Source organism: Mauremys reevesii, unplaced genomic scaffold (genome assembly GCF_016161935.1).
Source record: "Mauremys reevesii isolate NIE-2019 unplaced genomic scaffold, ASM1616193v1 Contig87, whole genome shotgun sequence".
Lineage (NCBI taxonomy): Eukaryota > Metazoa > Chordata > Testudines > Geoemydidae > Mauremys > Mauremys reevesii.
Genome location: NW_024100903.1, coordinates 84,059 through 100,083, shown reverse-complemented (window position 1 = coordinate 100,083; position 16,025 = coordinate 84,059). Strand labels below are relative to the sequence as shown.

Below are 16,025 nucleotides of genomic sequence, written 5' to 3'. Positions count from 1 at the left end.
ACTGCTCAGCTCCGCTGCACTGCCCGTGGTTGGCAGGGCCCCGGGCCAGTGTAAGTCACCCAGGGGACATGTGTGGGGGGAGGGGGGTGGAGCACCCAGGGCAGCAGGCGGGGCCAAAGGATAGACCCAGCCACAAAATTGCTGAAGCCCCATGGGCCACATTGGGGACATTCTCAGGCCTCAGATGGCCCAGGGGATGGGAGTTTGAGACCCCTAACCTAAGGGCTTGTCTACACTGGCAAGTTTTTTCAATGAAACTAATGTCAACAAGGAAAAAAATTTGACAAAAGCAAAGTTGCCAAAGTGTGTGTACATTTTCTCCCTCTGTCAACAGATCGTGTCCACATTCCGGGCACCTTTGTCAACAGTGAGAGCAATGGACTGTGGGTATGTATCCCACAGTGCCTGGCGACACCATCCATTGGTAAACGTTGTGGGAATGCGGAAATGGAGAGTGGCACATCCTGGGATGTGCAAAATATACCATCATGCACCTCTGTGTGCCCCACCCCTCCAAAGGTATCTGGTTTTCTTTCATGCCATTTTTTCAATTGTCATTCCTCTGTAGTGCGCGCCAGTATCTGCAGTGCGAGAGGCTGGATCCTGCACTTCTCTTCTATGCAATGTTAGCTGTCGTGAGGACATCATGCATGGCAGCACAATTACTAGCAGTTACTCGCAAAGTTAGCAGAGGATGAATTGCAGGCACCCGAGTGTGATATAGATGGCAGCAACTTATCAGTGCTTTGTGCATTCACAGAGAAGCTGCATACGGTAGAGCATCGCTTTTGGGCTAGGAAAACAAGCACTGATTGATGGGATCGCATTGTCATCATGCAGGTGTGGATTGACGACCAATGGGTACAGAAAAGACAGTTACCTTTTCAGTAACTGGTGTTCTTTGAGATGTGTTGCTCATGTCTATTCCACAATAGATGTGAGTGCTCGCAATGTGCACTAGTGCCAGAAGTTTTTCCCCTAGCAGTATCCATAGAGGAGCACCCCCAGCAACCCCTGGAGTGGCTCCTCCATGGCGCAGTATAAGGGGCACTGCACGCTCCCCCCACCCTCAGTTCCTTCTTGCCAGACAACTCCAATAGAGGGGAAGGAGGGCGGGATGTGGAATAGACATGAGCAACACAACTCGAAAAACACCAGTTACGGAAAAGGTAACTGTCTTTTCTTCTTCGCGTGATTGCTCGTGTGTACTCCAGAATAGGTGATTCCAAGCTATATCTGTTGGAGGTGGGTAGGAATTCACAAATTCTCAGGATGGAGCACAGCCCTGCCAAACCCGGCATCCTCCCTGGTTTGGGAGATGATCGTATAACACAAGGTGAAAATGTGAACTGAAGACCACGTAGCAGCCCTACAAATGTCCTGGATGGGGACATGAGACACCCCTCGGAGCAAAATCGGGGACAGGGACGGTTCTGCTGATTCATGAACAGGTCCACCTGGGGAGTTCCCCACACTCAGAAAACTCTGTGCACCACTTCTCAGTGGAGAGATAACTCGTGCTGAGAGAATCCCTGCTCAAGCAATCCACCTGAGTTCCGGGCACCAGATAGGTGGTAGGCATGTAGGCAGATGTCGTGGGCTAAACAAAAGTCTCACAGCATGAGGGCTTCGTGGCAGGGGATTGGGCCCCTCCTTGCCTGTTGATGTAAAACATTGAGGCCGTGTCGTCCGTGGGAACCCTCTAGGTGTGAGTGGAAGGCCATGCATGCATGCTGTACCAGCCTGAGCTCCTTGATATTTATGTGGAGGGTCACGTCCTGAGTGGACCACAGACCCTGGGTTTGGATGTTCCCCACATGGGCCCCCCGTCCCAGGTCCGACGCATCAGACACCAGTTCCAGCAACAGGGCCCTGCCCCTCAACAAGACTCCATGGAGCATGTTTCTCGGGGAGGACCACCACTGAAGGGAGGTGAGCACTGGCTCAGACACTGTGAGGACTTTGTCCATCCTGTCCCTGGCCTGGGAGAACTCTGAGGCCAACCAGAGCTGGAGGGGCCTAATCCTGAATCTGGCATGACGGACTACATGCACGCCAACATGTGACCCAAAACCTGGAGGCACACTCTGGCTGTTGTCACCGGAAACTTTGTGACCGTGTTGATTAGCCCCTTCAGGATCTTGAACATGTCTGGTGGGAGGGAGGCTCTGGCCAACGAGGCATCCAGGACCACCCCGATAAACTCTATGCATTGTACTGGGACTAATGTGGACTTGGTGGTGTTTACCAACAGGCCGAAAGTGGTGCATGTGGACAGAAGGAGTGCCATGTGATCCTGCACCTGCGACCAGAAGCTGCCCTTGACCAACCAGTCGTCCGAGTAGGGGAAGATCTGGACCGCCCGTCACCTGAGGTAGGCCGCTACCATCGACATACATTTTGTGAATATGCTGGGGGTAGTGGACAGGCCAAAGGGGAGGACCATAAATTGGTAGTGTTCCTGCCCCACCGTGAAACGGAGGAAGCGTCTGTGCCCCTCGACTATATGAATGTGGAAGTACGTGTCCTGCAGATCAAGGGCAGCATATCAGTCCCTGGAATCCAGGGAGGGGATGATGTAGGCCAGAGAGACCATGCAGAACTTGAGCTTTACCATATACTGGTTCAGGCACTGCAGGTCCAGATTGGGCCTGAACCTTCCTTTGGCCTTCGGGATAAGGAAATAGTGGGAGTGGTACCTCTTGCATTTGAACTCCCCCAGCACCGCTTCCACCACTCCTAGGCCCAGAAGGAGCCCCACCTCCTGCTCAAGTAGAGCCTCATGAGAGGGGTCCTCCAGGAGGGAAGGGGCGAAGGGTGGTTGGGCAGGGTGGAAGTAATCTGTAGGGTGTAGCCCCAGAAGATGGTGTTAAGGACCCATCGGTCCGAGGTCAGCCACGACCACTCCAGGAGGAAAGCATACAACTGATTGGAGAAGGGAAATTTTATTAGGGGTGGAACCCTGACGAGAACTGGCAGGGTGACCCAGGGTGTCCTGTCAAAACCACCTTTTCCTTGCCTGCTTGCCCTTGGAGGACCCAGGCTGGGGGACAGGCCGAGACTGCCTCTGCAGGCATTTCTTATAGTCCCACAACTTTTTATAAGCGGGATCATATTTAGAATGGATAGCTTGGGCAGGAGCCTGATGCAGCTTAAACTTAGGTTTAGCTGGAGCCGGAACATAGATGCCCAGAGTCTGAAGCATCGTGTGGGAATCTTTCAGGCCACGCAGTTTTATAGCCGTTTGTTCCACAAACAGAGTTTTGCCATCAAATGGGAGGTCCTGCAAAGAGGTCTGTGAGAGGCCCAAAGAGCAGGAACCATGACGTCCTTCTCGTGGACACTGCAGAGGCCATGGACCACGTGGCCGTGTCCGCCGCATCCGACATTACCTGCAGGGTTGCCCTAGCAGCTGCTGTATCCTCCTCCACCAGCGCTTTGAACTGCTTCCTGTCATGCTCCTAGAGGGAGTCCTCGAACTTGGGCAAAGAGACCCACAGGTTGAACTCTTACTGGCCCCGGAGAGCCTGATGGTTCACCACCCGTAACTGGAAGCTCAAAAACAAATAATTTTTCTTCCAAATGAGTCCAGCCTCCTTGAATCTTTATTGTTGGGAATAGGGGCGGGTTGGCCCTGCTGCTCCCTGTGGTTGACCGACTCGACTACCAGAGAGTTAGGGACAGGGTGGGTGTATAGGTATTCATGTCTCTTGGCTGGCACAAAATACTTGCATTCCACTCTCTTAGAGATGGGCCCAGTGAGGCCGGGGTTTGCCGCAGGGCATTTGAAATTTTCACCACCCATTCGTGGAGAGACAAGGCCACCCTGCCTGGTACCGAGGCGGACAGTCCGTTAAACAGGGAGTCCAAGGGCTCCTCCACCTCAAGATTGAGGCTTGATGCCACCCTTTTTAATAGTTATTGGGCCTTAGAGTCCTCCTGCGGGACGGAGGGAGGAGGGGAGGGCGAGGAGGCTGGTTCCATAAAACTTTGTATGTGCACCGGCGCCAGAGGATCCACCACTTGGTCAGCCTCTGGGCATGGTGCTGAGGATGTATGTCCCACTGACTCCTTCCTCAGAGGTCGGAAAAGGAAGGCCAACGACCCTTCTGAAGCTCCGGCCACCAAGCGAACCCCCACTGGGGGCTGCGTCGGGGGCCACAGTGCCCACTGGTACCATTGCGCCAGGCACGGGGCCCGGTGCCACTGTACTGCAGTGGCACCGGGGGAGCGGGCTGTTCAGCCTGGCTCACCTGACCCCTCGATGGATGGCTACAAAGGGAGGCTGGGCTGACGTACGACCTGCCACTGTCCCTGGACTGAGAGAAGCGGTAGTGCTGGGAGCAGTGCCGACCCCAAGACTGCGACCTCGACATGGAGGACCGGTACCGTTGGTAACAGCTGCTTGACGATCGGCTCTGGACAGGCGGATCTGCGATGGCGACTGGCCAGTGATTAACACCCGGGGCTGCAGGAGCGGTGATGTGGTGGGGTCCTGGAGCAGGACGACGAACGGGAACAGCGTTGACGTTCATGTCGCGACGGGCTACAATAGCCCCTCCGAGATAAGGGGCTTCGGCATTGTCTACTTCGGTCCCGTCAGTGTTTGCTCCTCGAGGTGGAGTGGTGCCTGGAGTCTTGGTCAGACGGAACCCAGCCAGAGAACCTGGTGGGAGTCAACGGCGACCCAAATGGACTACACACGGAACGGTTGCTGAGTGGCGAACGGCGTTGGGAGCATTCTCTTAACCGATACTGAGTCGGGGGTGACTGTGGAGATCCCAGTGGCGACTTGCCTCTGGAGCGTGGGGCCTCTGGCGGTGCTCCTGGTACCGGCATGAGCATGACGTCCTGGGCCGCCTGCAGGGCCTCCAGCATTGAGAGCTTCCAGACATCCAGGGAAGCCTGCTAAGACTGGGCCAGACTACTCTGCTCGACTTAAGTTGAAGGCCTAGAGCCCAATGGGGATCAAGGACTACCCAACATGCGTCTAGTCTCTGCCTCAGATTTACTCTGGTGCCGCAGCAGAAAAGGCCTCTTCTTAGCCTTCTTGGTGTGCCCTGTGGACATGGAGCAGTGCCGACTAGTAGATGGCGCCGGGGGGTTGCCACGCACCAACATCGTGGTGCCCGGTGCCGACTTGGAGCGACACGCCAGAGTCGGGGTCAACGCCGACTCCATGAGGATAGTCCAGAGCCTAATGTCTCTCTCTCACTTGGTCTGAGGCTTAAACGACTTGCAAATCTTACAGCAATCACTGAGATGAGTTTCACCCAAACAGTGTAGACAGTCCACGTGCGAATCACTCACTGACATCGGGCACCTACAAGTGTCACATGACTTAAAATCCAGGGCACGCCCCAGCCCAGGTGCACTAGCTAAACTAAACTAAACTAAAACTAATAGAGTACTAACTACAGGTCACATACACTGAATGAACAAGAGGCTGGGGACAAGCTACAGCAAAAAAGCTGGAGCAGAGCAGTTCCGAAGCACCTTCACTAGCGGCAAGAAGGAACTGAGGGTGGCACCCCTTACACCACAGCATGGAGGCGCCCTTCAGGGGTTGCTAGGGATGCTCCCTTACAGGTATTCCTAAGGGAAAAACTTCTGACACCAGTGTACGTGGCGAGCATGCACCTATTGTGGAATACACATGAGCAATCACTCAAAGAACTTTAGGATGCGTAAAGCAACCTTCATGGAGCTACATGCTGAGCTGGCCCCTGAGCTGTGGCGCAAGGACACCAGATTGAGAGCTGCCCTTCCCATAGAGGAGTGTGTTGCAATCGCTGTGTGGAAGCTGGCAAATCCAGACTGCTACCAGTCAGTCACAAATCAATTTAAAGTACGAAAGTCCACTGTTGGGGCTGTATTAAGTGAGATTTAAAAGTCCCAGGGCTTGCAAAGGGGAGGGGCGGGTTGGCTGCAGGACAGCAGAGTTCAAACTGCTGACCAGAGCAGCAGCAGGGGAATTGTGGGATACTTTCTGGTGGCCGATAAAAATCAGAAAAAAAAAACCTGTGGTGTCTACACTGGCTATTTGTCGACAATAAAGGGAGGGGAAAAGACAAAAGTCTCTTACAGGGACGGACTTTTTTGTCACCAAAACTAAGGTTTTTCCCCCCAAAAAAAGTGACCTTGCAGTGTGTACACTATCACTGTTTTGTTGGCAAAAGCCAGTTTTTGGCAACAAAACTTGTAAGTGTAAACAAGCCCTAACTGTGACATCAGTGGGAAAATTGCTGGGGACTGGAGAGCTGAAAAGACGGTTACTCACCGTAGTAACTGTTGTTCTTCGAGATGTGTTGCTCCTATCCATTCCAGTTAAGTGTGCGCGCCGCGCGTGCACGGCTCTTTGGAAGATTTTTGCCCTAGCAACTCCGGTGGGCCAGCTGGGCGCCCCCTGGAGTGGCGCCGCTATAGCGCAGGATATATACCCCAGCCGGCCCGTCCGCTCCTCAGTTCCTTCTTGCCGACTACTCCGACAGTGGGGAAGGAGGGCGGGTCTGGAATGGATAGGAGCAACACATCTCGAAGAACAACAGTTACTACGGTGAGTAACCGTCTTTTCTTCTTCGAGTGATTGCTCCTATGCATTCCAGTTAGGTGATTCCCAAGCCTTACCTAGGTGGTGGGGTCGGAGTTAGCTGTTGCAGAACGCAACTGCTAAGCCAGAGGCTGCAACAGCTCTGGACTCCGGGACCAATGAGGCAAAGGTGTGGACCGAGGACCAGATAGGTGTACAACACATCCCCCGAAAGGGAATGCGAGCCAGGAAGGCAGCTGAGAAGCGTGAGCCCTGGCGGAATGTGCAGCAATGTGGCTCTATGGAACATGGGCCAAAACAGAAGAGGTGCAGATGCACAACGTCATTGAAGATGAAATCCTCTAGGAGGAGACAGGTATGCCCTTCGTCCGGTATGCCGGTACGATGAAGGTTTTGGGGGCGTTACGAGAGGGCTCTGTCCGCTAGATATAGATTGCGGACGCCCTACAGATGTCGAAGGAGGGCAACCGTTGCTCTCCTTGCAAAGAGAGTGGCTTCAGAAAGAAGATCGGAAGGAAGATATCCTGGTAGATATAAAAGGCCAACACCTCCTTAGGGAGGCAGGTTGGACGTGGTAATAACTACCCTTGTCCCTGAGGAACACAGTATACCTTGGGCCTATTGTGAGAGTCTGAAGCTCGGAGACTCGTGTGGCCGCAGGAAAGGCTACAGGAAACTGTCTTGCAGGACAGTTATGTCAACGAGCATGTAGACATTGGCTCGAATAGGGCAGTCATAAAACTGGTTAGAACCAGATTGAAGAGCCAGGTTTATGGTGGGGCCCCACTGGGGGGGGGGTGCATAAACGCTCCAAGCCCTGAGGAACCAGATGGAATGGAGCGGGATCTCGGCGGGAGAAACCTTGCGCGTTTTGGAGCAGCATGAGAAACGCTTCCACTCGGCCAGATACTTCAACCGAATGGATGATTTTATACCACCCCGGAGAATCCCGTAGAACCGAGGTCGAACAACATAGCTCGGAGCGGTTTAGCCACGCAGGAGTCCTGCTATGAGGTGCAGGGATTACAAGAGCGGGTGGTGAAGGTTGCCGTGATTCCATGTCATGGGGTCTGTGCCAAGAGGGTTGCTACCGACAGGTGTAGCAACATGGTGTGCCAGTGCTGCCCAGGTTACACTGGAGCGATCCCGATCAGGGGCACTCTGTCCCTGCGGAGTTTGAGCAGGACCTTGTGAACCAGCGGGGACAGTGGAAAGCGTACGGTAGATGGCTGATCCACGGCCTCAGGAAAATCCTCCAAGACCGAGCCTGGGGAGAGGCCTTGGAACGAGGAGAATTTCTCTCTCTCTTTCCGTTCTCACGAGAGCGAGGAGGGCTATGCGGGGAAAGACCCACTTCTGGAAAACGGAATAGATAAAGACGGGAGGAAACCACCACTTGTGAGACAGGAAGGATCTGCTGAAGCGATCCGCCCGCTGAATCGCCTGGTACACAAGGCAGACTGCTCTCAGCTCTCGGACATTAATGTGTAAGGCCAGCTCTTGCGCTGACCGAAGGCCGTGAGTGCAAAACTACGCCAGGTGCACACCCAGCCGAGAGATGGGCTGTCTGTCATGAGGGACCCCGAGGGGTGAATGAAACAGCATCCCCGGATACACCGGGGAGGACGCCGACTCCCGGTGGAGGGAGCCTAGGCTGCTCGGGGGGAACGACCCGACCACGAGTATGGCATCTCTGCCCGGGTGGCACACCCAGGTGAGCCACGATTGAAGTGAACAGAGGCGAAGCCTGGCATGTTTGGTTGCAAACGTGTAGACAGCCACGTGACTCAGGAAACGTAGGCAAGTGCGAGTCCAAGTTGGCGGGAAGGTCCATAGACCTTATACAACTGTTACCCTCGCCTGAAACCAAGACTGAGGTAAGCAGGCTCTGGCGAGTCTGGAGTCCAGGACGGCCCCAATGAATTCCCTTCCCTGAATGGGAATCAGAGTGGATTTTACTATTGATCATCAGGCCTAGACACAGGAATAGGTTCGTGTCGATGCCCACATGACTGGTACTTTGGGCCCGGTTGTTCTTCGAATGAGCCACTCGTCTAGATACAGAGAACGTGTATGCGACGGTGGCGAAGAAAGGCGGCGACTACAGCCATGCACTTTGAACACCCCTGGGCTGTATAGAGGCCAACCGGGAGGGCCATATACTGGAAATAACAATGGTAGGCCCCAAACCGAGGGTACCTTCTGTGTGGAAGAGAAATGGCGATGTGAAAACACGCGCCCTTCATATCGAGGGCGGCGTACCAGTCTCCGGGATCCCAGGATGGGATGACGGTCGCCCTGGGTACCATGCGGAACTCTGCATCGTGACTTGTTGAGTTCCCGCAGGTCTAGGGTAGGTCTGAGACCTCCTTTCGCCTAGGGGATTAGGTTTCGCCCTTAGGTACCTCCTGTATAGCTCCGATGAAGAGGAGCGTCCGCACCTCTTGCCAGAGGAATCGCTCGTGAGAGGGGCGAGGATGGGAAGGCTTTTGCCCCATTGGTGGTTAGAAGGACCCTAATTCCGGCTCCTTTGGGGTGCGGATTGATGGCCACGACCGTGTAAGCCACGTCTGCTGGCCAAGTCCTGACTTTGTCAAGGCGCAGGGAAAGAGCGGAGGTTGGGGACGGAAACGTCGGCGCTGAATCACCGGCGTGTGCATGCCGAGAGAGAGAGAGAGAGAGCAAAGTGACCCTGCTGCCCTTTAGGTTCTGCAGCCTAGGGCCAGTGTTTTCAGAGAACAGGCCTGTGCCATTGAAGGGCAAGACCTGTATAGCGTGCCGCAGCTGCGAGGGAAGGCTCGACAACTGGAGCCATGAAACGCGCCGCGTGGCAACACCCGAGGCCAGAGTCATGGCAGCGGAGTCAGCTGCGTCCAACGAGGCCTGGAGGGAAGCTCTCTCCAGCTCCGTCCTTTGCTGCAGGAGGGCATCGAACTCTTGACGGGAGTTCCGAAGAACCGACTCTGTAAATTTGCCCACTGCCACCCACAGCAAGCAGGGCTTGCTGGTTCGCTACACGAAGTTGCAGGGCCCCCTCCGGGTACATCTTACGGCCCAGTAAGACCACACGCCCAGCCTCTTTGGATTTAGGGGCTGGTCGCATTTCGATTAGAGGAGGGCCGGAGGGGTATGTTCCTGCCCCCACCTCATCTGGGGAGGAGGAAGAAGAAAGGCCAGGGACAAGCGGGTCCTGTGTGGGCTCGAGCTCCTGGACGAACGCTGATCCGGTGGGATCTGGGAGCCCGGTGCCGAACCGGGGGTTGCTCTGTACCGGTCGGACGGGGACGACTAATTGTCACCTCTGGCACCCGGAGCTCCGAGGGAACGGAGCGAGATGGGGTCCCCGGTACGCCTCTGGCGTGGGAGTACACTCAAGGCGTCCAGAATGACCACTAATAGGTCTCCTGGAAGACTCCGGAGGGCACATCGGAAAACAGAGTGCTACGCATATGAAGTGTCCGCACGGGATGACACTGATGCGTGGCTGGATGGCCCTGGAGGAGCTGAAAAGCTCTTGGTAGAGTCTCCGTCTGTAACTGACGTCGCTCGATGCGGCACCGGGGATCGGTACTGGTAGACAGACCGGTACCGAGAACGGGACCTGCCACCGAAGCTGTGCCGGGCGGTCGACCGAGGGTGCGAGGCTCGATGATCAGGAGTGGCTACGAGCGTCCCGGTGCCTGGGGCTTGATCGGTACTGAGTGTCCCGGACCGGGGATCAGAATGCTGACCGGTGCCGCGAGCACTACATGGAGAACGGTGCCGAGACCTAGATCGGTGACGGGACCGAGAACATCTGCGGGACCTGAACGGTGCCGCTCTGCGGTGCCGAGGTAGGGTGGTTTGATCAAGGCAGGCTTGCCCATCGACTATGTAACCCCAACCGGCGGTGCCGGGGGTTGAGGCAGCGTACATGCTGTCGTTGCAATCAGCCCCCTCGCCGTGGACACTGTCTCCGGCGTGGAGGGAATAGTGAGCTCGACCCTAACTGGCACCACGGATGCAGCTTCATAACGAGCTCGACCACGGCCCGTACCAGGGAGCGTTCCAGCACCGGACTCGACGGCTTTTGCCTGGCCAGAGTTAACGGTGCGGACATTGACGGTGCCGCGGCAGACATCGGTGCCGGGCGGTCCGACGGAGCAGAGCACTCAGCTGCGGAGCAGGCGGCTCGGACGCAGCATGCTAGCGAGCTCGACCACGGTCCGTACCGGGGAGCTTACCAGCACTGGACTCGACGGCTCTTGCCTGGCCGGAGCTAACGGTGTGGATACTGTCGGTGCCGCGGCAGACATCGGTGCCAGGCGACCCGACTGAGCATCGCGCTCGGCTGCGGAGCAGGCGGCTCGGACGCAGCTTCCGGGCGAGCTCGACCACGGTGCGTACTGGGGAGCTTTCTAGCACCTGACTCGACGGCTCTTGCCTGGCCGGAGTTAACGGTGCAGATATTGTTGGTGCCGCGGCCGACATCGGTGCCGGGCGATCCGACAGAGCATAGCGCTCGGCTGCGGAGCAGGCGGCTCGGATGCAGCTGCAGAGCGAGCTCGACCACGGTCCGTACCGGGGAGCTTTCCAGCACCGGACTCGACGGCTCTTGCCTGGCCGGAGTGAAAGGTGCGGATAGTGTCGGTGCCGCGGCAGACATCGGTGCCGGGCGATCCGACGGAGCATAGCGCTCGGCTGCGGAGCAGGCGGCTCGGACGCAGCTTCAGAGCGAGCTCGACCACGGTCCGTACCGGGGAGCTTTCCAGCACCGGACTCGACGGCTCTTGCCTGGCCGGAGTGAAAGGTGCGGATATTGTCGGTGCCGCGGCAGACATCGGTGCCGGGCGATCCGACTGAGCATAGCGCTCAGCTGCGGAGCAGGCGGCTCGGACGCAGCTTCCGGGCGAGCTCAACCACGGTGCGAACCGGGGAGCTTTCCAGCACCGGACTCGACGGCTCTTGCCTGGCCGGAGTAACTCTTCATCCTCCAGGAGAGGGGTCCATGCCGAGGGTACGTCGGTAGCGACGGTAGTGCCAGGAGGCCTTGGCGGTACCGGCGATCCGGTGCCGAGGGAGCGCGCCATGAAAACTAACTAGCGCTCGGCGCCGAGAGCGGAGGAGCAAGAGCTGCCTCCCTCAGGAGCTGTTTAAAACGAAAGCCCCGCTCCCCTTTGTTCACTGATTAAGGGCCTCACAAATGCGGCACTTATCTGTGAGGTAAGATCCCTCGAGGCACTTAGGAGAAGATCCCTTGTCGGCAGCGGCTTGTGGCCGGCCGAGCATTAGAAAACGCTGTGGACCGGGCATCGGACCCGGCACCGGGTGAGGGGAAGGGGATAAACCCCGACCCCTGCAAAATAAATACACTATACTATTCTACAAACAAACAGAGTTAACTACAACTAGACACAGAACGAGAACACTACGAGTAGCTAGGGAAGTGGAGGTCAGCTAAGCTGTGCTCCACTGTTCCAATGGCCGTCACGGGCGGAAAGAAGGAACTGAGGAGCGGACGGGCCGGCTGGGGTATATATCCTGCGCTATAGCGGCGCCACTCCAGGGGGCGCCCAGCCGGCCCACCGGAGTTGCTAGGGTAAAAATCTTCCGAAGAGCCATGCACGCGCAGCGCGCACACCTAACTGGAATGCATAGGAGCAATCACTCGAAGAAGAATTCTAAATTAAATTATATTCCAGCCCATGGGCTATCATTTAACATGGAATGTGGCCATCTGCCCAAAGCAAGTTTGGCACCCCTGCATTTCTTTTTGTTAGAACAAAGGAAAGTAACTACTACTTACTGGTAAACTATTATTGACATCATCAGGCTTGATTAATGACTTATTGAATTAACATATTGCTCTACTAAACAAACTTGAAATTCCTGCATTCCTAATTCCTTTAGATAGGCCTAACAAGAGAAGGTAAGAGGGGCACCTTAATTCAAGGAGGTCCTACCTAGAGAGCGGAGAGCAGTCTGTAAATTGGTCTGCACGCTGGAAGCTACATGGCAGGAATTTATAGACTGACAGGATGTAATTTTCTTACAATGGAAAAACTAAAAATATAGACAAGGGTAGATTGGTCCAGTTAGAAGTGACCAAGCCTGCAGAAAAAAAATAAAAGATAAGGGAGGTGGATACCAGTGACGTGTCATATTATCTATTGATGGAAATAGTTAAAAATTTTGACTTCTAAAAAACAGGGGTGAAGAGAGCAGTATCCCAGGCTGGAGGAACCAGGAACATGAGGTACAGAGCATCATCTTAGGTTATTAGCATTAGGCTAGCATTTGATTCCCTAGTTCTCTTTTACTTTTATAAGTCTGTGTACCTTCAACCATTGCAATTTATATGATTTGTCTACAAATAAAATGGAACTAAAGTCTGTTTCTGTAACTGCTGCAGAATGAGCTCAAAGGAAATGGTTCCAGAAATAATAAAATGGGATGTTCATGTTAGTGTCTGAACTTTTTCCCAGAGGTGCTATAGCTGTGTCAATTTCAAGGTTCAACATAGCAACAGCTCACTCTTCATAGCAAGTGTTCAATCAAAACTATTATAAATATAAACCCACTAGCAAAAATATATCCCCATTAAGAATAAAACCATTTATCAAATTAAAGCAACTGCATAAAGCACTTTCCTAAGAGCAATATGTAAACTATATTCTAGATTATCATATTCTTTTCTAAATAAATGAATGCCTCAGTATTTTTACCTTCTGCCGAGGTTTCTCCTGAATCAACCAAAATTATGAGAAAAATCCAGCTTTTAAATGCTATATTCATTGTCTCTAACAATAGCTTTCACCATTCTGTGAACACTAGTGGCAAACTCAGTATTTCTTTTGAAAACTCAGTTAATTATTTGCAAAAAGGTATTTGGACTATGTTTTGTAACACACAAAAATGGTATTTCAAAGCACTTACTGATTTTTATTCCTTAAATGGAATGACTAGACCTGAGTAGCTCTATTTCAATTAAGAAGCTCAATAATAGTGAGGCATAATGAGAAAAATGCTGAAAATGGTAGCTGCTTTCACTATAAAATAATGAACTTTGGCAAATGGTAAAATAGATTAACTGGAAACCAGTAGCCATAAATTCTGGGAATTTTCAGGCCCCATGGTTTAAAGGCCATTTTGCTGTTATCAATGTATTTACTTTGGTTGATAGCTTGTCTAGTTTTCTCTTCTATTTCCATCCCTAACTGGCTACATTCTACTAGTTTGTTTGCACTGAAAGCTGGTAGGTCTAAAGAGAAAAAACGGTCATTGCCTTTGTGTGCTAGACAAACAAAACTTTGCTGCATGACCAGACTGTTTTATGAATGCTCCGGCTTTAATGGACAGGATAATCCCATCTTTTGGTTTAACAAGTTCCAGTTGAAGGCATATTCATATTCTGACCTACATGCACGTTCTCTTAGAAGTTCTAAGCAAAGACACAACTGGTAAACTAAGCTAAAGACATAGTTTCTGGAATACAAGAATAATTGCTACCAGTTGATTCAATAATATGCTGCAAGTATTTTACAAGGGCTTCCATAAAATTTTCCTCCTCAGCCTGTAGAACTTCATGAACCAGGGGGTTCAGGTTCCTGTAGAAGAGAAGCAACAAACCGGATGATCTGTTTAGTTTCCCCATTTAAATAAAGTTATTCTTCTGTAACCAAACAAGGAGACACCACAACTGTTACACATTTTATTAAAAGCCCTTTGTTTATACTTTTCACTGGAAAAAATACACTGAGTACCATATACGGATACTAAAGGAGGTAGCCTATATGGTGAGCCCTTACCTGGCAGCTGGTGCAACTGGAGAGTTTCCAGTGCTCTTCATAAATAATTATGAGCCCCAGGAGACATTCTCTGGCAAAGATCATTTAGCAGTACCCAAGAGACAGCAATTCCCTTATAGACAAGAAAAATCATCCCAAATCTTCCTTTCAAATAAATTATAAAATTTTAAACAAGGAGCTCCCAAAAGTCCCTTCTTGCACATCACCAATTTTATTATATTACATGAGTGCCTCGAAGTAAGATTAAGAACAATTAAAACTAAAAATCAAGAAATCCTGTCTCCACTTATGTGCTGGAGGTATGGTGGTGTTGGTACAGTTGCTTTTGTCATTAAGTTAATGGTAGTTAGTATGTATTAGTTTCACAAGACAGTTAATTGGCCACATCACTGAAAATAAAAACAATTGAAAATTATTACACACAACCACGTCACACTACTCTACATTTATAGTGCGGTAACACCTGAAGGCCTCAGCCAGGTTGGACCGAACTGTGTTAGGCACCGTTAAACATATAAGTAATAGTCCTTTCACCAAAGAACTTAATATGAAATGTTAATTCAATATTGAATTATCAGTTCCTATAGTCATCTCTGCCCTAGATGATTTGCAAACTTCTTTTGATGTTGTGTAAATTCCAGAACAATGTAGGCATTATTGCCAGCATTACAACCTCCACAGTTCCAGGCATTTCCTTTTTTAGGTAAGGACATCAAATGATTTTATTTAGGCCTCTGTATATGCAGAAATATAAACCAGATCTCAATCGATGGACATACGAGGTACAGACCACTGGCTAGATCCTCAGAACTGTGTTGATTTGCCCCCAGGATCTTGCCATAACTCTATAGTGCCCCAGAGCAACAACATATTTGACATTGTTATGTTTGTAAATGATACAAATATATGTACCATACACAAGGACAGACTGCATATTGAGGAAGCCTTTGGGGGCACAAGGCCCAGAGCTTATGTTTTTTATATACCTGTGATGGCTTATGTAAGTGTACTAAAAATACAGTGCATGATCTGAGGGTGCAACTTGAGTTGAGTTCTGTGTAACTATTGTGGCAAAGTACCTGCTTCTCCCCAGCTGGCTCAGTCCCTTTTTGCCTTGGGGACACAGGCTTGGGCAAAGTAAAAGCCTTCCCAGTCGCGCAGGGTCTGGCTGATCCTCCTCTCAGTCAGCCCCTTGCTGTTTTTCTCCCCTTCTGGGGACAGAGTGCAGTCTTCCTTGCAGGAAGAGGGCAGAGCCTTGCTGCACCTATTTGCTGGCTGCTTCTCTGCTTCTCCCACTCCCCCCCTGTTTCCCTGCCAGGGAGGGTTTAAAAAGGTCACCAGCAATTGGGGCCAGCTGAACCACATTAGTTCCCTGGTAACCCTTGTTCCAGCTGAACCTAATTTCTCACAGCTGCCTCTCCTCAATGGATAAGGAGAAGCCTTTTAACCCCCCTGGGACTAATTGCTACCCCCCCCTTTGTAGCCATTTGGCCTGGGTTTGCCACATATCCCCCCCCCCTGCTCAACACTACGGGGTTGGGCTACTTGGGTCGGAAAGCAGTGCACCCTTGACAGGCCATCTGCATTGCCATGTTGGGTCCCCGACCTATGTCGTACTTTGAAGTGAAAGGGTTGAAGCGACAGAAACCATCTTGTTACCCTCGCATTTTTGTCCTTGTTTTGGTGCA

General features: G+C 52.3%; 1 protein-coding gene across 1 annotated transcript in view; it reads right to left on the bottom strand.

The window, feature by feature from the left end:
* The window catches only part of LOC120394983 (coagulation factor XIII B chain-like), a 51,326-nt gene extending 37,993 nt beyond the window's left edge, over positions 1-13,333 (bottom strand). Inside the window, exon 1 of the mRNA XM_039519161.1 lies at positions 13,255-13,333. Within this exon, the coding sequence (XP_039375095.1) occupies positions 13,255-13,324 (70 nt within the window). The 5' untranslated portion in view covers positions 13,325-13,333. The remainder of the gene's footprint in view (positions 1-13,254) is intronic.
* Between the last annotated feature and the right edge of the window lie 2,692 nt (positions 13,334-16,025).